We start from the raw sequence: 24525 nt of genomic DNA on the forward strand, positions 1-24525 counted from the left end.
ATTAGTGAGATTGTGATTCCTGTATCATTACAATGTTAGGTCATTTACCAATTTGGCAGACATTACAAACATCCCATGTCATAGGTATTTATGGAATATACATGCATGTCTGACAGATTTTGATAGCTGAATGAATAATTTTGTGAGTGATGGTTCACACGATGAATGAATGTTTAGAAGTTGTGAAGCAACTGGGTCACAAAACAGACCTTTAATCATAGACTATAGAAATCCGTCCCAAAAATACGAATTACTGTATGTTCAAAACTTTAATAATCTATTAGCCAAGCAAATCTAATCCAGTATGCCATGCAGAAAGAACTGAACAATGCTTATTAATACATGCGTTTACAGTGTTTTAGATGCTTTTCATCATTCCAGTTGACAAGAGATATTCTTAAATAGTCGCATTTCTTCTTAAGTAAAATCTGGCTCAGCTTACCCCAATGCTGTCACTAGATATAGTTTGAAAGATTGTATCTTATCAATGAGAATTAACTGCATTAAGTTACTGTGTAAATTGTAGACAATTGTACTTACTCTTTTGCACACATCTGTCAAAACACATGTAATTTGCTTATTCAACAATAAATTCAAATGTTATTGTTCAGAGATCTGAACCTATTGTTTTGAAAAATAATTAAAAAAAACCTTCTGAGATTTTGAGAACTGAGCCAAATAGATACAGGTGGGCGTCCAACTTGTCGAGTCGCCCCTATGCTGATCTCACAGGGGATTTTTATGCACTAAATTAATTACAAAATACCAAAAATGTCATTTTGAAAATCGTCTGTGCGTTTGTTGTAGGTGTTGCTATGGTGATGTCAGTCAGAATGGCTCCTCTTATTCTGATCTTTCTGCTCATGATTCACGGTGAGTCACTGCAACTCTTCACTCTGCAGACACACTCAGTACATTCGTTTTGCACTCATTGATGTATTGCATGTTGCATATTTCAAGCATTTATTAAGGATAAAATACCTATCAAATTATACATTACATTTTGATGATATACTGTGCTGATTATGAATTCTGTGTTTCAGGGGTTTCTAGTGCTGATTGGGGTGTGAGTTACAGTCCTTCACACATCTGTGCACTAAAGGACTCAACAGTGATAATGAGATGCACTTATACATACCCTACTGGATATAATATCAAGAAAGTGTTCTGGAGCAAAACACGTGTAGGTCCTCGAGATCTGTCTAATGACCCTGAATACAGTCAGAGGCTTCAGTATCTGGGCGATAAAAAGAAGAAATCCACCGTCAGACTGAGTCATGTGACACTGAAGGATTCACACATGTACTATTTCAGATTCATCACTGATAAGCCTGGTGGAAAATGGACTGGTGCTCCAGGAGTGACTCTTACTGTCACAGGTGAGTTTGATGAGGTTTATCTCTTCTTCAGTGCATTATGTTGAATAATAATCAGTGTATGACAGCAGCACTAGATATAATGTGTGTGTTGTGTTCAGATCTTCAGGTGGAGTCTCCTGAGAGAGTGACAGAGGGAGATTCAGTCACTCTGAGATGTAAAAGCAGCTGCGCTCTGACTGACAGAGCAACATTCATCTGGTACAGAAACTCACAGCCATTAACTGAGAGAAGAGACAGAAACAATGAACTCCTGCTGCAGTCAGTCAGAAGAGAGGATTCAGGCAGATATAGCTGTGCTGTAGATGGACACACTCACATCTCTCCTGATGTTCAGCTCAATGTCATGTGTGAGTATTGCATCATTCTTTCATAATTTTTCAAGCATGTAATGTAATAAATAAGGATGCTTAATGTAGATGTTTACTACTTTGTGCTCAGACCCCCCAAAGAAAAATGTTATAGTGGTTAGTCCATCTGGTGTAATAATGGAGGGAGATTCAGTGACTCTGAACTGCAGCAGTGACTCAAACCCTCCTGCAGAAATCAGCTGGTTTAAAGGAAGAACGATTGTAAGATCAGGAAGAATCTACAGAATCTCAAAGATCAGCTCTGAAGACAGTGGAGAATACAAGTGCAAGTCCAGAAATGAACATGGAGAGAAATACTCTAATGCCGTGATGTTAAATGTCATGTGTGAGTTAATGATGGTTCAGTGTCTGTGACATTAAATCCTCTAAACATCTGTAATTTCAAGTTTAATATGATTGTTAATGATATCAATGTTTCTCTGTTTTAGATCCTCCCATGAACGTCTCTGTGTTGATGAGTGGATCTGGTGTAATAGTGGAGGGAGATTCAGTGACTCTGAACTGCATCAGTGACTCAAACCCTCCTGCTCTGAACTTCAGCTGGTTTAAGGAGAATGAAACCTCAGCTGTTGGATCTGGACAGAGTTTCAGTGCACTACAGAGTGGACGCTTCTACTGTCAGGCTCACAATCAACATGGATCTCAGAGATCAGACGCTGTCACTGTCACTGTTAAAGGTAGAGCGGCTCTTATACTTACATTACTCTTTTTAAATGGAGGTAAACTGATCAGTTTATCTTTATCGTTCCTCTTGTCCCAGTGAAATATTGGAAGATATATCATACAGCAGTTGTAGTATCACTTTGTGGAGTTGTAGCTGCTGTCATCATTGTGTTACTAACCTGGTAAGAGTCTGAATTTACTTTTTTTATTTAGTAATGTAGTTTAATATTATGTTGTGTTAATATAATACTTTTTCTTTTCGAGCGGCTGTATGAACAGGAATAAACTGCAGTCCAAGGTCAGTCTGTTTCAGTACAATATGTGCTCAAATAATACAGGGTTTGCCACTGAAGACGAACTGATCAACGCATTCTCATCCTAGGGCGTCATATACTGACGCTTTTGACATTTCGTCTACATCGAACACACATGGCACCCTTTAGCGTCAATATGACACGCACAGAGCTTTGTTCAGTTATGGGTAGGTTTAGGTCTGGGGTAGGGTTAGGGTTAGACCGCTAGGAGGCGCCTTCTGGTCCATATCTATCTGCGTCTCATATTGACGATAAAGGGTGCCATGTGCGTTGGATGTAGACGAAATGTCAAAAGCGTCAGTATATGACGCCTTGGGATGAGAACGGGCTGAACTGATTGCAACACTCCTGGATTTCTCACATTTCTTTCTGTTTTCTTCCTCTTAGTCCACCACAAACTATTCTGATGGCATAAGTGTGAACTCTGAAAATGGTCTGATTTCATATGTGTATGAGAATGTGGTGGTACGTTTACTTAATTTTCTTTGAGCCTACGCTAATTCCAAAATTAGTTTTGTTTGAATTTTTCTCCTGGTTCTCATGTTTTCTTCTATCTCTCTTCCATTAAGGCTCTTCATCCTTGCACCAACGCTCCTAAAATGACCATCCCTCTATATGAGAATGTAACAATTTATGAGAATCTTCCTGTAAGTGTCCGGCTTTTCTCACTGTCAGTCAGTAGAGATTAATCTTGTGCTATTAAGTGTCCAGTCTTCTCTTGACACCAGACGGACTTTGAGTGTGCCTTTTAAACATTTCAAAATGGTTGAACTTGGAAAATGGATCTAATTTTTGTCTCATTTTTGTCTCAGACTAACAGGAATATGCTGTAGTGGATGATGGCACACAACAAAACATTACAGTCTTCATGTAACTGTGTGGGTGGAGCCTTGGATGATTGACAGGAGTGTCTGATGAGGATTTACTGGAGTATTTTGAAAAGATTGAGGAAAGTGTGACAGTGGATACAAGTAAAATTTATCATGAAAAAATATTGTTTCTTTATGCATTGTGACTTTGATAAATTTTTTATTATAATGTTTGATTATAATTGCTTATAGTTAATGCTAATTATTTATTAATTAGATTTTTGTTGTCACTGTAAACCTGTACTCAGTGTAGGAATACAAATGTTACACTTTTAATATTTAACATTTTGAATTAATCTTTCATTCAATAAATGAGTTTATACTACGGGGCTGTTGGATGATTGAATCTGATTGGTTGACGAATGTTCTTAGGTGTGCAATAATATTCAGGAAAAAGCACAGTTGCAGTATAAGCACAGTTCCATATCATTTTGACAAATTCTTTCAGTTATTTTAAAGGTCCTTACAGCCAAAAATAACAAAAGAACCAAAGCCCACAACGACACTGAGACTCGGGTAATTCACATACGTTTAATCTCTCTCTCTTTCTCTCACTCTAATAACTGCATTAGTCTGCTTTCAATGACTCAAGCCTCCATTTCTAGCTCTAAAGTTTTTGTTTGAAATGTTTCAAACATTTTTGAAATTGCAATGGATGCTTGGGATTAGATGCATATGAAATAATAAGAAATAAGCATAAGAAATCATCAACATGAACGTTTTAAGGACAAAAACCTGACAAATGTTTTGAAATACATAATCTGAACAATGTTTTGAGGTGTGGTAACCGTAGTATAAGTGGAATAATTGACTCTGCATGGTCCATTGGATTATTGAAAAATAATGCACACCCGAGATGTAACGCTGTTACCGTATTACCACCTAGAGACCGTATACCCAGTCTCAATACTAGTACCCATGGATCCTTGCAATGCTCACTTTTCACAATCCAATCACCATCCTATGGATAACATCAAGTCTCACTGTTTATTTCTTGCTTTATACGCCACTTCACAAAATACATCACAATATGAAAGTGAAGTCGGTCGTAACTTCCGTTAGAGTACTGCCTGAGAACTCTACAGAACAACCCTCTCAAATGAGGGGAGTACTACCAAGCTCAACCGAGCAGGGGCTTTGATCAAACCTAAACAATAACAGAGATGAAACTAATTAACATGATGAAACTCAGGGGAGCTAGGACACTGATTTAGCTAAAAGTGCTAAACAACCCGAGCCGGAGGATAGCCTTTAAGGTGGCCTGCTTGAGAGCCAACTACTTAGTAACGAATCTAGAACTCAAGGGCTAATTTCAGGGAGGCTCCTGTGAGGCCTACAACCCAACCTCAGTCTGCGCAATACCAGGGAGTCAGGCTACTCATTAGCTAGCAGTTTCACTAACAGTTTCACGGTTAAGAGCCTAGCTCAACCCAAAGGATTGCTTTCAAGGTGGCCTGTGAAGGCAAGTCAGTTTCTAGCAGATCTAGCCACCAGAGGTCTGCTGGGCTTGGGATACTCACTCACACTGCCAACACAAGCAATGTACTCAGCTTAGCACCTTTTACCCTTTAATCAAGAGGAGCGTATGTCTGACTTTCAAGGAGGCCCCCTAGGGCCTATTACTCCAGAATAACATGGGCATGCACTCGGGGCAGATGTTTGAGCTCTAAGAGAGTGTACTCATCACCAACCTGGATAGGAGGGACTACTTAAATGGCTCTACCTGAGCATCATTGGTTCAGGGCACAAGGGGCTTCAGAGCTCTGGGAGCGAAGTGTTCTCAGAAAACCCTCACCCTTTATTCAAGGGGGGTTGACATCAGCCTGACCCAAGACAAGCACTCATGGGTAAAGACCTGAACAATAACTTTGTTCAATAGGAAGAAATTACATAGAAGAGGCCTAACCACTCAGCCCCGCAACTTGATGGTCAAAACCAAGGAGCATTCACAGGAGAGTCTGTTCTAAGGCCCACAGGCTAGATAATGCTACTACCAAAGCTCTAGAGAGCGGCGGCTTCAGCATAGTGCTTGTCACTCTCTAAGCAAGAGGAAGCCTGATAACACCCAGGTGACAACCACAGTAGTTAGGGAAAGTTAGGAATTTTTTTTGCCAATCTGCAAAAAAAATTCTTACCAATAGCTTTTTTTACCATGTGTTCCTATAGGTGTCTAGTAACACCTCCCAATTTATCCACGGCCAAATCCTCGGGGAAACGCCTGGAGAGGCGATCAAAGTTGGGGTGGCCAGACGGCCTGGGTAAAAATAATGAATTTTTTTTTTTGTTTTTTTTTTTTTTTTATATTACCTTTGAGATGTCTTACTAGGGGTTTTTAGGGGTGCCGAATCTATCCCAGCCATTAGTTTTGAGTAAAAATTACTCCAAGTCCATACAAAAACCACATAAAAATGGTTTTATTGAACAATTACAAAACAAAACTTACTAAATCGGTTTAAGGCCAGACACTACAGGTGAATAGAGTCAAATTTTTAACTAGCAGATATCACCATGAAACTTTCCCAGTTGATTACCTGTATTAAGATGAGAAAAAATGTATTACAAGTTTTCTGTAATTTAATGTTTAAATATGCAAATTAGGCCATATCTAATTAAATATGCGCTAATTTGCATTCTTTTAAAAAAACAAAATCTGAGTATTGGATAAAGCCAGGTTAAAAATTATTTTTTCATTGTGTTCACATATTAGATGGGAAAAAAATTACTGAGGTATTTATGGATATCTACTTTTGTTATCCTGTAAATCAGAATATACTGTCAATAGCCTTAAAAAAATGATTTTCGCCATGTTTTTTGGAATAAAATGTTATATAAATCAGGCTAGGAATAATATATTTACAAATCCCTCTGTATATGTCTTCATAATATAACTAGGTACAAGACTGGAGAGTTTGGTGTATATGGTGCTACTGAAGTGCAGATTTCGGACTTGGAGAATGAGAGAAAAGTCATTTTGAGAAAACGGGCTTTAAAGATTTATCATTCATGATTGGTTGCTGATAAAAAGGAAATTACCATATTTGGATCCAACTGTCAGATCCAAATATGGTAATTTCCTTTTTATCAGCAACCAATTGTGAAAGTAAAATGGCCGAATGCGCAATCTCATTCGCTGATGATAAATCTTTAAAGCCCGTTTTCTCAAAATGACTTTTCTCTCATTCTCCAAGTCCGAATTAATTAGATATGGCCTAATTTGCATATTTAAACATTAAATTACAGAAAACTTGTAATACATTTTTTTCTCATCTTAATATAGGTAATCAACTGGGAAAGTTTCATGGTGATATCTGCTAGTTAAAAATTTGACTCTATTCACCTGTAGTGTCTGGCCTTAAACCGATTTAGTAAGTTTTGTTTTGTAATTGTTCAATAAAACCATTTGTATGTGGTTTTTGTATGGACTTGGAGTCATTTTTACTCAAAACTAATGGCTGGGATAGATTTGGCACCCCTAAAAACCCCTAGTTAGACATCTCAAAAGGTAATATTGAAAAAAAAAAAAAAAATCATTATTTTTACCCAGGACGTCTGGGCACCCCAACTTTGATCGCCTCTCCAGGCGTTTCCCCGAGGATTTGGCCGTGGATAAATTGGGAGGTGTTACTAGACACCTATAGGAACACATGGTAAAAAAAGCTATTGGTAAGAAATGTTTTTGCAGATTGGCAAAAAAAAATCCTAACTTTCCCTAACTACAGGGAAGGAAATAGCCTGCAACACCTGGCTACTTGTCTGTGCCAAACACTACTAGGTAACTGTAACTCAGCGTATCACCTCTACTATAGTATCAAGAGGAGTTGGCTCTGCAGTTTGAGGAGGCCATAGGGCCTCCAACTCGCATTAGTAGCCTAATGCAGAAAGCGGGCCCCGGCAGGGCGACTCTTACAATGAGTGGAGGCGTACCAGGATCACTAGCTACCAGTCTTGAGCTGGAAAGGCTCTCCTTAAGGAGCAGCCTACTCAGAGCTACTTCCGACCAGGAGGCAGAGATGCTACAGCAAAAAAATGCCCTCTATCTTAGAGATGCATTCCTAAAGTACTAAGCCTTGGTTGGATTTAGGGGCAGCCCAACATTTTTTTTGAGGGCCAGCACATACACATTCATGACCTTCCTGGAGCTCAGTGGAGTGGTGGCTTCAACATACTGACTCTCTAAATGAGAGGAGGTCAACTCACTTAATACAGGGGAACTGGCCAACTTAGAAACCAACTTCACTCACCGCAGGGAAATAATCAAGGTGGCCTTACCACATGCCTCCACTTGAAAGCATCTTCTACCTGGAACTCAGTGGAGCAGTGGATTCAACCTACTGACTCTCTAAAATGTGAGGAAGTGGACGGACTCACCACAGGGTGATATTTTGAGTGGCCTTAGAGAAGGCCACTTAAGACATCATCGCCACCATCGATCTACCAACCGCGTCAGCGTTCTGCTTGGTGGTGCGGAGAGCAAGATCTGTGGTGCGGGTCGGATACCGCATCAGGGTAAAGACCCTTACCCTGATCCAAGTCCTTCAACAGATCAGCTTGGTAAGCTTGAAGCTCTGCTATGGTATGCAGTGAAGCACCAGTCTGACCTGCTGCCATGTATGCCCTGCCATTCAAGACCACCATCTCCTGCTCTTCCTGGCATGGTGCCAGAAGAGCACTGTCTGCTGACCTAGAGTATGCATCGGATGCTGTATCCTCGCCCAGCAGAGTTTCACTTCTCTCTCAAACTCTTCTGCCAGCTCCATCTGTGAACTCCAGGACCTGGATCTTCTCTCCGCCTCGGCGTGAGAGGGACCTGAGCTACTGGGCACAGATCCTTGTCCCTCTTCCCTCACGAAGACGGACAAACGAGAGCAGAGTGTCCTTAAAGGGAGACAGCAGTGACACACTGTGATGCTGAAGTTTCACTTACTAAAGAGGAAATGGTATTTTTAGAGATATGATGAGATATGAGATATAGAGATATGATGCAGAAGAACAAGGTCGCTGACAAAAAAAAATGCTTTGAAGTTCTCATGATAAAAACATTCAGATTAATCAATTCTGTTTCTGTTTTAAGTTCTTTGTTTATTTAACTTCCAGATTGGTATTAATGAATCAGTAAACTGGAGGTTTATCAAATGCACAGTTGGCGATGCTAGCGATGAAATGTGTGTTTTGACGTCACTGCTACTGCAATACCTTCCAGTGTTTTACAAGCTAGGATAGTTGGTCTGCATATGCAAATTAAAGTAAAGTTATTCAAGCAATTATTTTCTCTGTTTCCTAAGAACATGTTCCTTGTCATTACTATCTATATGCAACTGATTAAATATAGATATTCCCAAGTTTTAAAACATTGTTACATGAGCATCTTTATGGACTGATGTAAAGTTGCTCTCAGTTTAATGTGTATGCCTTTAGTCTAATGTTGTCTGTTAAAACTCTTCCTCTGCTCGAGCTGCACTAGGTGAGGTGTCATAAGCTCATCTGAAAGTTTAAGGTGTTAATCACGTGTCATTCAGTGTGTGAAAACGTCAATACTGGTTTCATCCTGATCATTTGTAGTGCTGTCACTGGTCACTGGTGTTGGTGAAACGGGTAAGAGCATGATTTTATAACTGTTCTCTTAAATATCTTAAGTGTGGGCGATTTATCGGAGATTGGTTGGGGCTAGTTGTCACAGGGCTGTGTCTCAGTAACTTTATGGTTTAAAATCAAAAGTCCAATAGCACAAAGTTTTCTCTAGCAGTGTTTTGTATGTTGGTGAAAAACACCTTAAAACTTTAATCTTTTAACAACAGATAACTGTACAATACAGGCTGACTATTTAATGAAAGCTGCTGTCAATCAAAAGGGGACGGGGAAAGGCTTTAGACAGTTCCGTACTCAAGCAGTGCAAAAATGATGGTTGCTGCCATTTTCTTGCATAAATAAAAGTATTTCATTGATTTATGTTTGACTTTAAGCTAAGAATTAGAACGTATTTCTCTTTTAGTTCTCTGTTCAATCTCAAAATAGATGGCGCTCATTTTCCTAAGAAAAGGAAGATGAGGTCACTGATGCTACATTAGGTAACCCACACATGTGGGTACATGTGCATGCGCAGCTATAGTCAAGATACAGGGGGTTTATGTTGAGCTAGTGTCTTCATCTGTAGGTCCAAGAATAGGCTGAGGCTAGTGCTATTATAAGTTTAAAATAAACCAAAAACAAACACGTGTTCTCTGAGCTTACAGACATTTCTCAGTAGATCAAAGTATCATAAAGTCTGCTCTGGAACAGACACAGCGCACGAGTCCTCAGTCCACTCTCTCTCAGAATCTCCCAGTCTCCCAGTGGCTTTTATCCGGTCTCTCCATGCCAATTACTGCAACAAGATGCAGATGTTTATCATTATGCACGCACTTACTCACCGTCTCTCTTGCCTTGTTCAAATACCCACACTTGTGGTCTTGGCCACTTGAGAGGGCGTGCACGTGACAGAAAGTAAGGGCGTAATACTGTCCCATGACTTAAAAATGTCAAAGTGCAGTGCCCTTAATGCACACTAAACCCACACTATCTCAAATACCACTTCGGAGAATTCAAGGCTAAGCGTATCCATAGGTTAAATTGGGCCGGAGCGCACCGGAGCGCAGCTCCGCCTCCTCGGGTCCACAACACACCATGCCGGAGCTCAGCTCCGTCTCCTTCAGCACCAAATATTGTTATTCCACTTGAATTATTTTTCATCTCCTGGTAAATACATGGCATATGAGACTGAATAATTAGCAAGACTACACAGAGACACCCAGGCTACATGGAATTATCAGACGTCATAATGCGCGTTCTCTGGTTCAGCACCCCGCCCACCAGCGACGTTACCATGGAAACCCGCGAACGGCTAGCAAAATCAGTCTTTTAAATTCAACCGCCCGATGGGCTCATTGTGCGGTCTAATTCTTTATCGAGCATACGTGAGTATTTGGTTTAATTTACCTCAGATAAATAAGATATGTAATTATTCAAACACAACCTACAACTTAATTTTATGTGACTAATGTAGCCTCGCTCGCACTGTTTTTCATTTGATTTGTCTGCTAAGGCCCATAGCTGCCAACTTTCACGCTCTCACGTGACGCCACACATCAATTTTCTCACGCACAGTAACATCGCAAAGCAAAGAGGACACGGAGACCGACAGACTAGACAGAGCAGGATACTTATGTTATAAAAAATAATCTCATCTCTCAGATTCTGTCAATTTTATTTCGAAATTCAAGCAATAAATACCGTTTTGGCGCTTGTAAATGTGACGTGACAGATAACTGTTAGCATCACGTGAACGGATGATCTCTAGCTAATGAACAATGTTAAATACAGTTGTCGTTGTTATAATAAAAAAAAACGCATTATATGTCTGGGCTGATTAGGTGAGGTTTTTTTTTTTTTTTTTTGTCTTGAGAAAAATGAATACCTATCTATCTTGTGTTGTCTATCTATTATTTATCCAAATGAGTCAATATTGAATCAAATCACAAGCACTGAACTGAATTGAAATCATAAAATTTGTGTCAAGCAATAAAAAAGTAGCTTATCAGAAATTGTACCATGTAAACAATATAAATTGTTGTTACTAAACCTAATACAATTCTGCTTAGTTACTAAAATGTTCAGATTTTTTTTTACACCAATTTGATATTTAAAAATAAAATATTTAAAAAGTATATAATTATCTAACATCTGACTAATATAACATAAACTGCCAAAGAAATTGGCCCTGATTCTCTTAAATCAACATCATTTTCTTGTTTAAAAAGATGTTTACATACACTGATAGACCTTACCAGGTTTTTTTTTACAGTAAAATACTGGCAACACTGTTAATTGTACAGTTCTTTACTGTAATCCAGGGACGTCACTAGGATTGGAAGACAGGGGGGGCTTAGCCCCCAGGGTACACTCTAGCCTGACTACAGTTTTCCATAGCAAACCAAAATATCTCCTTTCCTTTACCTCAAGAAAACGTAGCTAAAGGTAAGCAGGTAATTAAAAACAACTTACAATTTCACTCTGTATCACGACACTTACCAATCTTCCTTTCACCATTACTGTGCGTTCACACCAAACGCGAATAGCGCGTCAAATTCGCGTCTACCGCGTCTAGTTGGACGCTTGAACATTTTGAATCCATTCGCGCGTCCAGAGCTAAATTGACGTGTGTAAAAAGCAAAAGTTTGAAGCGAAATTGACGCGCCGCAGGACCTCCAGACGCGCGTAAACGCATCTTTGTAAATCAAAGTCTGGTGCATAGCGAGTTCAACTTCAGACTAGAGTAACGACGAGACGAGATGAATCCTCCAGTTACTTGCAGCGCTCTGGTCTGCAACGCTCTGAAAGCTGCCACAGTTCACACCAATGCAACGAGATGGTGCGGTGGATCATCTTGATAGCACAACGACTCTTTGTACTTCAGTCCAACTTCCGACTTTTCGGCTATTTTTTGTAGCAGATGAGGATACGGTTATTGATAAATTGAATTGTTATTGTTGTTCTTATTATCATTTAGGGGGGCTTAGGAACATTTTGGGGTAGCTTCAGCCCCCCTAAAATAGGCCTAACGACGTCCCTGCTGTAATCTACAGTATGTTGCTGTAAAAATCCACTAAATTAAAACTCAAGTTAACTAATTTCACTTGCAGAAACCGACTGCCTAACTAAAATTTATAATGCATAAATAATGTGATCAAAGTATTACTGTGAACTTTTTTCATTTGAAACCACTAAAAAACTATTGAACATAAAAGATTTCCACTGGACCAGCAACTACACAGTCACCGCCTGTTAAATAAAGCAACACGCAGCAAATCATCAATGTTTGTAGATCTTCTCCTGGACTGAAGCACAGGCTCTACTCTTCAGCACAATGGTGACCCAAAAAAACTAAATTTTACAGTAAACTACTGGCAACAGTGTTGCCAGTATAAACCTGTTTTATAACTTACAGTTTATTACTGTTAAAATACATTTTGTGGGTGTGTCTTTTGATCTTACACTGTTAACCCTTTCAACCCCACAGGAAAATCCACATTACAAAGAGTAAAAAGTAACATTGACGCAGTGTTGCAGTGAGATAATTAAGTGAATATGTTGAATAATAAGTGAATAAGTGAAATAAGTGATTGTTGAGCATTAGTGATGAACACCTGCTGTTAACAAGCAGGATCACTGAAGGAAAGAGGATCACACAAACAGAAAATAGAGAAACAGAATAACTACAACTGACTTCCAGCCATTACACATTATTACACTTATTATTAACAGCATGACTTTTATTTCTGTCATACATCTACAGAAATTGTTATTGATATGTTTAATTGAAAATGTTTGGTTTGTAGTTATACCATGATGGAGATCAGTGTTTGCTTTAGTTGGGATGCTGACCCTTGACTTTTTAACATTAGTTTTTCACTGGCTGACTGAGTTTTTCGTGCACACACACGATTTGTGAATGATTGCGGTTATATTGATTATGATGAAAAAAAATCATCATATAGCCTGTTCATTCACTAAATGTCTCAGTTTTTAATCCTCTATCTTATATGACCACCACTGTGAAACTACAGTAAGAAGTTACGATGATGATTTTTGAACATATAATGCACAGCCTAAAAAAGAAACAGAGCTACAATGTCTTGTAGAAACACAGAGGTATCAAAAATCTGTCTCTCATCAATGGTGGCAATAATTTATTTTTATTTATTCATTCATGCAGGAGTACATGCTTGGAGTTTTATACTATCCTGGAACCCAGCATGCATTACGACATGAAAGTTTTTATTGTCACCATTGTTGAGATTCATGTGCTGATTGTTGATGTCTGTTTGTGTCTAAGACAAGCAGGAGATCAAAATGTTTTAAAGCACTATTAAAATATTATTTCAATATAGTTCAGAATAACTCATTACAGAAACATTTTATTTCACGTTATAGATTTACAGATATGATTAATATGAAATACCCATAAATACAAAGCTTATACACTGGTTAAGATCAAAGAATCAGACATGTCCAGGATGATTATGTAATCAACACAACAGTCATAAACACATGATCATCTTTCTCTTGATTATTTCTTGGCATAACAAATGTGTTTTATAAACTCATAGTTAAAGCAGTCAGAGACAAACTGATATAATAAAGTCAATGGTTCAAGAGCCCAACTAAAACAAATACTGATCTCCATCATGGTGATAATAAATTTATTATTTTCAATAAAACATCAACAACTAAATATCTGTTAATTCTCAACAATAACTTTTGTACGAAAGAAATCATGTTAAACTGGTTTGTAATCTGGTTTCACACTCAGTGTGGCTTGAAGTCAGTTGTAGTTCTTGTGTTTCTCTTTTTTCTGTTCTTGTTTCTCTGTCCTTCAGTGATTCTGCTTATCAGGTGTTCATCAGTGTCTCAATTCACTCACTTCATTTCATTCACTCTGTCAAGTGGACTATATTAGTGAACTAATGTAGGGAATATTGAATGAGGGTATAGAGTGTGATTGTGAAAACAGCCTCTGAGTGTCGACTTTGAGCACTGTTAATTCACAGTATATTCCTGTAGGCTATTTTTGTTTTCTACGGTATATTACTGTTTTAATGGAAAATGGTATGATATTGTCAGAATTTGGCCTTATTTTACAGCAAGGGTTAACAGTGTATTTGCCAACCAATATTTTCAAACATGTTCAATTTCATACGTTTTCCGAGGGTGAAATCCGTTGCCTGCTTGTTAACATTAAAGGTAAAAAATAACAAAAAATTGTAAAGTATTTATCTTTGTTTGAATAACTACTCAACCTTACACATTAATACTAGAAAAATAGCCCCTTTGGTGTAAAACACATTAAGTCATTTTATGGTGCGATTTTTAATGATGACCACCGTAAATAAGGGCTCCCCCTCCCTACAAAAGCCAATTTAACCACTGAGCGTATCCCATCATGCATTATGTTCCGGTGCGAAACTAGGATAGTTCTCAACACAAACGTCCGTGTCCTCGTCTGATTCAGAGATTTCGTCCAGGAGAAATTGTCATCGTTGAAATTCTTTGCCGCAGACGGACTCTATCTCTGTGTTCGTAGCGGTTCGTAGTTGCATAGTGAGATCACCGGCGCCACCAGTCCACCCTAACTCGAGCCAGTCCGGGCTCCTCGTCCGCAGCAGGCAGGTCTTCTGCCTCGGCTGCTCTTTGCTATAATGCGGCTTGTAAAGGTAGCCACAAACACCTGATTCAAGCATCAGACTTCCGAAATCCTCTTCTTCTATATCATATTGAGCACTCTCCTCCGCTATTGTCATAACTTTACATCTGTCTCCACAGCGCCTGTTAGCTTAGCTTCAAACAAGATGGAGGATATTGCTTTCAGTTTCAGAGAGTAAAGTCCCACCCACTGATCTGTAATAGGTCTGTAGCGTGAGCGGGTCCCGCCCCCTGGGAAAGATGAGGAACTAGTGCTTGTAGTCTCAACAGAAATCCCCCCCTCTTACACTTCCTCCTACAATGACGTCAAATGACGATTTTTGCGTCATTGTAGGAGGAAGTGTAAAAGGTAAATAACGGATTTCTCCCGTCTCAGGGGAAAATGAGAGAGTGTTGCACGACCATTCAATAGTATGACTGGGTTTCTAACAATGCAAAGCTTAATGCAAATGGGTGGAGTGTCCCTTTAAGAGTGTGTTAAATGCATGAATAATATTGATTTGAATTAAGCAATAATTTTGTTTCTTGAGTTTAGTTTTTACTTTAATCAGTTTAATTGTCCATCCTCAAATGTTTTGATAGAAATTTCACAAATATATTAAGTGTATTATAAATAAATAATTGGTTAATCAAATACTAAATTCTTTTAGTAAAAAATAAATTAATATAACTGTAAATTTTAGATAAAATTAACTGTTGGATTTTTAGTCAATTATTTTTGTATGTTTAACTCAAACAATCAAGTAAACGATATTCAGAGATTTTATTAAGTTAACAAAGTTAAATATTACTGTAATATTACTGGACGGTAATACTATTATTTAGAGTGTAGAAGCACCACAATTTTAAATTTGTGTCTTCTGTTAGTTATATAGCGACTGCTGAACAGACATGTAGACATTTATTTTAAAATGCAAAGTATTAAAAGTATAATAAATAAAGGCTCTGTAAACACTTGGGCCAAATAGAGGAAATACGTCATGCAAGTAGACAAGTGGTCAAGTGCAAAGACCACAAGTGTGGATAGATGTGGGACAAGGCAGATCTCTCCCACTGTAGACTTCACTGAACCACGGCCCCGACACATATATAATATATTTGATAAAACTTTTAATGCAATGAGAATATGAAAAACTAAATGTGTAACAATGAGACCAAAACAACAAGACATTAAGCTGAAAAATAAGCCACTGTACATTTGTTGTAGGTGTTGATAATGACATCACTCAGAATGGCTCCTCCTCTTCCTCTGATCGTTCTTCTCATGATTCATGGTTAGTCAATGCAACACTTCAGAAACACTCAAGATAAATTTGATACTGCAATTGTATATGCAGAAGCTGCTGCTAAATTGTTTGAGATGAATTCTGTGTTTCAGGGGTTTCTAGTGCTGATTGGGGTGTGAGTTACAGTCCTTCACACATCTGTGCACTAAAGGACTCAACAGTGATAATGAGATGCACTTATAAATACCCTACTGGATATCAGATCAAGAAAGTGTTCTGGACCAAAAGAGATCTTCTAGATCTGTCTGAGGACCCTGAATACAGTCAGAGGCTTCAGTATCTGGGAGATACACAGCAGAACTGCACCGTCAGACTGAGTCATGTGACACTGAAGGATTCACACATGTACTATTTCAGATTCATTACTGATAAACCTGGTGGAAAATGGTTTGGTGATCCAGGAGTGACTCTTACTGTCACAGGTGAGTTTGATGAGGTTTATCTCTTCTTCTGTGCATTATGTTGAATAATAATCAGTGTATGACAGCAGCACTAGATATAATGTGTGTGTTGTGTTCAGATCTTCAGGTGGGGTCTCCTGAGAGAGTGACAGAGGGAGATTCAGTCACTCTGAGATGTAAAAGCAGCTGCACTCTGACTGACAGAGCAACATTCATCTGGTACAGAAACTCACAGCCATTAACTGAGAGAAGAGACAGAAACAATGAACTCCTGCTGCAGTCAGTCAGAAGAGAGGATTCAGGCAGATATAGCTGTGCTGTAGACGGACACACTCACATCTCTCCTGCTGTTCAGCTCAATGTCATGTGTGAGTACTGTCAGAGTTCTGTCACTTATGTTTGGGTTACATCTTGGCATTCCCGGTCTGTCATGCATTGGGTATAGTCTGGTTTGTTGTGAGCACATGGCTTGTCATGTATTTCCTTGTGCCATGTGCTCTCCTGTCAATTGTCTAGCCCCTCCCATCTTGTTACCTGATTATTGATTCATTTGCCCCACCTGCCTTTCTCGTTACCCTCTTTTGTTTACTTCCTATTTAGTCTCCCTGTGTTTGCAGTCCTGTGCTGGTGTGTTGTCTAAGTTCCCTTGTGTTTCCTGTTCCTGCTGATGCCTGTCCTGTTTTCTCCCATGGGGAGTTTTTGTTTGTAGTGTTGTTTTATTTATTTTGTTAATAAATACCCATTTGTTTTCTGCACTTGAGTCCTTGCTCCTTTCACCAACCCAGTCTGTGACAAGTACAGATTGACTTTTTGTTCTTTTTAAAACTAGGAGATCGTGTTTGAATTAGATGATTAATGGTTTTAACTTTTGTCCTTTTTAGATCCTCCCAGGAGCGTCTCAGTGTTGATGAGTGGATCTGGTGTAATAGAGGAGGGAGATTCAGTGACTCTGAACTGCATCAGTGACTCAAACCCTCCTGCTCTGAACTTCAGCTGGTTTAAGGAGAATGAACCCTCAGCTGTTGGATCTGGACAGAGTTTCAGTGCACTACAGAGTGGACGCTTCTACTGTCAGGCTCACAATCAACATGGATCTCAGAGATCAGACGCTGTAACTGTCACTGTTAAAGGTAGAGCGGCTCATATACTTTACTCTTTCTATAGTGACTCAAATGAATCTGTTCAGACGTTTTACTCTTTTGTCTCAGTTGCAGGACGTCTGGTGATATTATACATATCCATTGGAGGGGTTTGTGGAGCTGCAGTGATCATTACGATGTTAGTGATTTGGTAAGATGTGTGTGAATGAATGACTGAATAAGAAAGTTGTGAATTCAGTGAGACGTCATGAACTAATAAAGTAATCAAATAGAGATTAAACAGCTTGTTCCTGTCACCACCACACAAAAGCACAGTTTTTATGCAGTCCGTTATAAATATGAATATTGTATTTTCTACTATAAAGATGAAGATTGACATTTTGTCTTTTAAAAAATAAGCACCATGTTGTAAAAAAACAAATAATTATATCTCTTGGTAACAGATATTTTAACAAAAATCTTTTAGAAGGACCTCATTAACTAATTTTCACTGGGACACACACTTAATTTAGGTTCGTCTTTGGTTGTGATGAACGTGAACTAAGGCAAAATTTCCCTTTCTTTCCACACTGACAGCTACTCAGTTAGTTATTGAATAATGAAATCTGAAGCTCATTACTCCATAAATCCTGAAGATAGTCCAGATTTCATCATTCAAAACGGCAGTGCACGTCCTATAGAGAAATACCTTCAGTTAAAATCATATCTGTGTATTAAACATCAAATAATATCTGAATCTGATTGGTTGTAATTGTCAAATCACTGTCTTTAAAGGGGAACCAGGAGGATGAAAAAGAGAAATGACACACAGGAGTCTCAGGTGAGAAAAATGATCAGAAGTTTACTGATCAGGGAAATGATTTGGTATCTAAATGATTGAAAGTCTGAATGTAGCAGAGACTTTAGTGAGTTCTTTATAGACGTTATTATTTTCTATCTATTCTGTTTTTTTCTTTAATGGCAAAGATGAATCATTCCAGACCTGATCATGACAAACACAACGGTTATGATGCTGAATTGAGTGATCCTGTGTATGAGAATGAAATGGTAAGTGTTGTAAGCGTTTCCTACAGAAGACTAAACTCTCTTCACCTTTAGCCAAAAGGAATTAAATGCTCAATGTCAGTGTGAAAATATATTGACTAAGAATATGGGAATTTTAATTAACACACTCCTGTTTTTACTTTGTCTTCATTCATAAAGACTGCTCAACTTGATGATTGTAAACCCGAACTGGACTCGTCTCTGTATGAAAATCTTTGAGCAAGTAAGAATACCCACTAGATTGGGTTTTGTCTCTATCTATTAGCCTTTCCTCATGACACATGTTGTTGATGCTTTTATTGACATATTTCAATTTCTTTCTTTCTTTCTTTCTTATTCAGACTAACAAGAAGAGGCTGTAGTGTTTTGGACACAGTAAATATTACAGCCTTTATTCATCTCTTTGTGGGAGGAACCCTGAATGATTGACAGGAGTGCCATGACGAGTAATTAAGGCATCATTTTATAGATTGTGTGATAATGAATGACTTGCATATGATAGCTTTTTTTCCGGGGAGTAGCAGAAACACAGCATTAATACAATTTTGTGTTGAATTTTGGAGGGAAATGGGGTGCTCCCATAACGTAGAATACAGTTACAGCAACGACCATTTGCAGCAAATTTCTGTAAATATATGATGGAGAGACGGCATTACGTTAACAGTGCGGTTAGTTGACATGAAACTTGAGATATGGTTACTGAGTGGAATAACTGTTCATAACATTAACGTAAGGTTACTGTTAACAGGATTCATTTCAGTATATTTACATGTACACATGTAGGCCTACACAGTGCATCCGATGCATGTATTTGTGTGTGTTCTGATGAATGGTTTGAAAGGATGTAGAGGTACATTAGCAATACTAAAATGAATCCTTTAACAGTAACGTTAATGTTATGGATCATATTTAGAAACATAATTATTTCACTCAGTAACCATCTCTCCACACACGTACACACGTACACGTATATACATGCATACTCTGTCAAAAGTTTTGGATCAGTAAGATTTTTAATGTTTTTAAAATAAGTCATCTCTTCTGCTCATGAAAGCTGCACTTATTTGATTAAAAATACAAAAAAAATTGTTCAATATTATGACAACTATTTTTCTATTTTAAATTCTAATTTATTCCTGTGGACAGCTGTATTTTCAGCATCCTTACTCCAGTCTTCAGTGTCACATGATCCTTCAGAAATCATTCTAATATGTGGATTTGACGCTCAAAAAACATTCATTAATGTTAAACTTTTATTCTTAATGTTAAATATTCTTTGAATATAAAGTTCAAAAGAACAGTGTTTATTTGAAATAGGATCTTTTGTAACATTATAAATAACTTAACTTTTGATCAATTTAATTCATCCTTGATGAATAAAAATATCGATTTCTATTTATTTCCCCCAAAAAATAAAATAGAAATTCCTACTGACCCCAAAATTTTGAAGAGTAGTGTTTAATGTTACAAAAGCTTTCCATTTCAGATAAATGCTGTTCTTTTGATCTTTCTATGCATCAAATAATCCTGAAATAAAAATGTAAATAACTTTTTTTTCAACATTGATAATAATCATATGTTTCTTTATCATCAAATCATCATATCAGAATGATTTCTGAAGGATCATGTGACACTGAAGAGTAATGATGCTGAAAATTCAGCTTTGATCACAGGAATACATTACACTTTTATGTGTATATACACTTATTTATATATATATATATATATATATATATATATATATATATATATATATATATAGTGCAATGCATAAGTGAATACACCCATGCTAAAGTTGACTAAAAAGAGGAATAAAAAATCATATTTTGGAAATTGAACTTAATGCCTTAATTAAAAAAATTAGGAAAAATCCAACCTTTAAGGACACCAATTTTCTTTGTGAATGAATAATGTATCGTAAATAAATAAATGATCTTCCTTAAAATACATGGTGCATAAGTGAGTACACCCCTATGTTAAATTCCCATAGAGGCAGGCAGATTTTTATTTTTAAGTATCTTTTTAAAAAAATTTAGGATACTATGCATCCTGATAAAGTTCCCTTGGCCTTTGGAATTAAAATAGCCCCACATCATCACATAGCCTTCATACCTAGAGATTGGCATGGAGTACGTAAGATCATCTCTCAATGCAAATCAAACCAGCTATTAGGCTAACTGAAATAAAACCATGCCAATCTCTAGGTATGGTGAAGGCTATGTGATGATGTGGGGCTATTTTAATTCCAAAGGCCAAGGGAACTTTATCAGGATGCATAGTATCCTAAATTTTTTTTTTTTTAAATACTTAAAAATAAAAATCTGCCTGCCTCTATGGGAATTTAACATAGGGGTGTACTCACTTATGCACCCTGTATTTTAAGGAAGAACATTTATTTACGATACATTATTCATTCACAAAGAAAATTGGTGTCCTTAAAGGTTGGATTTTTCCTAATTTTTTTAATTAAGGCATTAAGTTCAATTTACAAAATGATTTTTTTATTCCTCTTTTTAGTCAACTTTAGTATGGGTGTATTCACTTATGCATTGCACTGTGTATATATATATATATATGTATTTGAACACCCTGCTATTTTGCAAGTTCTCCCACTTAGAAATCATGGAGGGGTCTGAAATTGTCATCGTAGGTGCATGTCCACTGTGAGAGACATAATCTTAAAAAAAATAATAATCCAGAAATCACAATGTATGATTTTTTTAAACTATTTATTTGTATGATACAGCTGCAAATAAGTATTTGAACACCTGAGAAAATCAATGTTAATATTTGGTACAGTAGCCTTTGTTTGCAATTACAGAGGTCAAACGTTTCCTGTAGTTTTTCACCAGGTTTGCACACACTGCAGGAGGGATTTTGGCCCACTCCTCCACACAGATCTTCTCTAGATCAGTCAGGTTTCTGGGCTGTCGCTGAGAAACAGAGTTTGAGCTCCCTCCAAAGATTCTCTATTGGGTTTAGGTCTGGAGACTGGCTAGGCCACGCCAGAACCTTGATATGCTTCTTACAGAGCCACTCCTTGGTTATCCTGGCTGTGTGCTTCGGGTCATTGTCATGTTGGAAGACCCAGCCTCGACCCATCTTCAATGCTCTAACTGAGGGAAGGAGGTTGTTCCCCAAAATCTCGCAATACATGGCCCCAGTCATCCTCTCCTTAATACAGTGCAGTCGCCCTGTCCCATGTGCAGAAAAACACCCCCAAAGCATGATGCTACCACCCCCATGCTTCACAGTAGGGATGGTGTTCTTGGGATGGTACTCATCATCATTCTTCTTCCTCCAAACACGTTTAGTGGAATTATGACCAAAAAGTTCTATTTTGGTCTCATCTGACCACATGACATTCTCCCATGACTCCTCTGGATCATCCAAATGGTCATTGGCAAACTTAAGACGGGCCTTGACATGTGCTGGTTTAAGCAGGGGAACCTTCCGTGCCATGCATGATTTCAAACCATGACGTCTTAGTGTATTACCAACAGTAACCTTGGAAACGGTGGTCCCAGCTCTTTTCAGGTCATTGACCAGCTCCTCCCGTGTAGTTCTGGGCTGATTTCTCACCTTTCTTAGGATCATTGAGACCCCACGAGGTGAGATCTTGCATGGAGCCCCAGTCCGAGGGAGATTGACAGTCATGTTTAGCTTCCATTTTCTAATGATTGCTCCAATAGTGGACCTTTTTTCACCAAGCTGCTTGGCAATTTCCCCGTAGCACTTTCCAGCCTTGTGGAGGTGTACAATTTTGTCTCTAGTGTCTTTGGACAGCTCTTTGGTCTTGGCCATGTTAGTAGTTGGATTCTTACTGACTGTATGGGGTGGACAGGTGTCTTTATGCAGCTAACGACCTCAAACAGGTGCATCTAATTTAGGATAATAAATGGAGTGGAGGTGGACATTTAAAGGCAGACTAACAGGTCTTTGAGGGTCAGAGTTCTAGCTGATAGACAGGTGTTCAAATATTTATTTGCAGCTGTATCATACAAATAAATAGTTAAAAATCATATATTGTGATTTCTGGATTTTTTTTTTTTTTTTTTAGATCATGTCTCTCACAGTGGACATGCACCTACGATGCCAATTTCAGACCCCTCCATGATTTCCAAGTGTGAGAACTTGCAAAATAGCAGGGTGTTCAAATACTTATTTTCCTCACTGTGTATATATATATATATATATATATACTAGTGGTGGGCCGTTATCGGCGTTAACGCGCTGCGTTAACGCGAGACCCTTATCGCGCGATAAAAAAAATATCGCCGTTAATCTATTCCCCAAGTTGGGTTGGAAGATGGCTCTACCATAGACATGTATAGTCTATGGGCTCTACTACACAAGCTATGATGACGCAATCTACCCGCGGCCGCGAGGTAACCCGGCTGCAACGCATATTCGTCATCATCTTAAGTAAACACGGCTGAAAGTGAAAGCTGCAACGTCCATTATTTGGACTTGGTTCGGATTTAAGCCGTCCGACAAACAGCAGCAAACTATCCGAGTGTGTGGGGTAACGGTTCGGTAAGTTAACACACGACTAATCCGTTCTACCACCTCAAATTCAAAACGAAACATGATATCACTGAATAGCCTACCAGCGCGCGCGTATTATTCTCAATCCAATATATCTTAGTGGTGTAACGTTAACACATAATCTCTGTCTACGCCCGATTTTAAGAATCGTTGTTGTGTTTCTTTTTAACTGAAAAGACATCAGTTAGACAATATTATAACTTTAAATTTGGGGTTTCATAAGCTCAAAGCTATAATAAACATTAGACCTACTTAAGATCTCTGCAGCTAGTGTACTTACATTTTATTTATCTGCAAAATTATGTTGTATACTTACAGTTTTGCACAATATATGTTCTCAAAACTACATATACCCTTTAAAAAAAAATTAGCAGTTGTTTAGCAGGGTCTGTGTAACCTGTTCTGTAATGGTTTTATTATAATATACTGTATATCGTTATCGCAAAAGGCTGCAATGTATATCAAAATATAGATTTTAGGCCATATCGCCCATCCCTAATTGATAGCCTATAGTAGTTGATAATAACATAGGCCTACCTAATGTTGCCTAAGGACGGTAACAGTACAGTAGTAACCTTTTACAGTCTATGAGTAGAACAGCTTTCTCAAGCAGTTTGTGATGCATTTTGGAAACAGGAGATGAGCACCTGGTCTAATGCGCCACCTGGCTTGAGAAACCCGTTCTCAAAGACTTAGCCTACTTTTATAGTCATTATTTGGGTAGCACACATATTCTGAATGCCTTCGGCAGAATTCAAATGAGCCATTTTAATCTAGATTAATCTAGATTAATTTCAAAATTAATCTAGATTAATCTAGATTAAAAAAATTAATCTATGCCCACCTCTAATATATACATATTATGCTTTTTCATAAAACGAGTCGGACATCACTTTTTTTTTTTTTTTTTTTATACATTTTTATTTATTTAAATTAGTAAGCAACAGGACATCGTCTTTCAAAACATGACATGTGCGAAAGAGAAAAAAAATGAATGCATCATTGTACCCAGCACTTCTAAAAATGCACTTCCGAATGCGTCTGTCCCCAGCACATTTCAAACCAAACTGACGCAATGGTGCTGCTGTACTTATTTGCTTTATATCCAGATGTATTTCTAGTATTCTGACCACCTCATGTATGTGTGACAGGTTGAGAATCTGTAATGCTCGTTTTGGCTCATTGGAAGTAGGTAACTTTTAATGGTTGCTTATATTTCAAATGGCAAGACACGCCAACTGCCGTTGAACCGCAACTTGATATTGAGTACACCTGTGCGGCGCAATCATGGAGGTGTCAGGTTCTGGTGGCGTGATAA

At 38.0% G+C, this 24525-nt stretch overlaps 1 protein-coding gene and 2 long non-coding RNA genes across 4 annotated transcripts in view; all 3 read left to right on the top strand.

The window, feature by feature from the left end:
- LOC307148957 (B-cell receptor CD22-like) overlaps window positions 1-2330 on the top strand; it is a gene marked incomplete at both ends in the record, with an annotated part of 20815 nt that extends 18485 nt beyond the window's left edge. Inside the window, 4 exons of the mRNA XM_079854927.1 lie at window positions 1044-1379; window positions 1478-1726; window positions 1818-2072; window positions 2176-2330. Of these exons, the coding sequence (XP_079711053.1) occupies window positions 1044-1379; window positions 1478-1726; window positions 1818-2072; window positions 2176-2330 (995 nt within the window). The remainder of the gene's footprint in view (window positions 1-1043; window positions 1380-1477; window positions 1727-1817; window positions 2073-2175) is intronic.
- A 52-nt stretch (window positions 2331-2382) lies between these two features.
- Window positions 2383-18646, top strand: LOC307144711. Of its 2 annotated transcripts, none has more exons than XR_013818819.1 (4): window positions 2383-2424; window positions 17724-17805; window positions 18390-18435; window positions 18582-18646. It is a non-coding gene; the product is annotated as an uncharacterized lncRNA (long non-coding RNA). The 2 variants fall into 2 exon arrangements; XR_013818820.1 differs by lacking the exon at window positions 2383-2424 and adding an exon at window positions 17538-17645.
- Window positions 3119-3587, top strand: LOC307144736. The gene is made up of 3 exons (XR_013818832.1): window positions 3119-3189; window positions 3294-3371; window positions 3537-3587. It is a non-coding gene; the product is annotated as an uncharacterized lncRNA (long non-coding RNA).
- Window positions 18647-24525: the final 5879 nt, after the last annotated feature.

This window comes from Squalius cephalus, assembly GCF_949319135.1.
Source record: "Squalius cephalus genome assembly, chromosome: 2".
Taxonomy (NCBI): Eukaryota; Metazoa; Chordata; class Actinopteri; order Cypriniformes; family Leuciscidae; genus Squalius; species Squalius cephalus.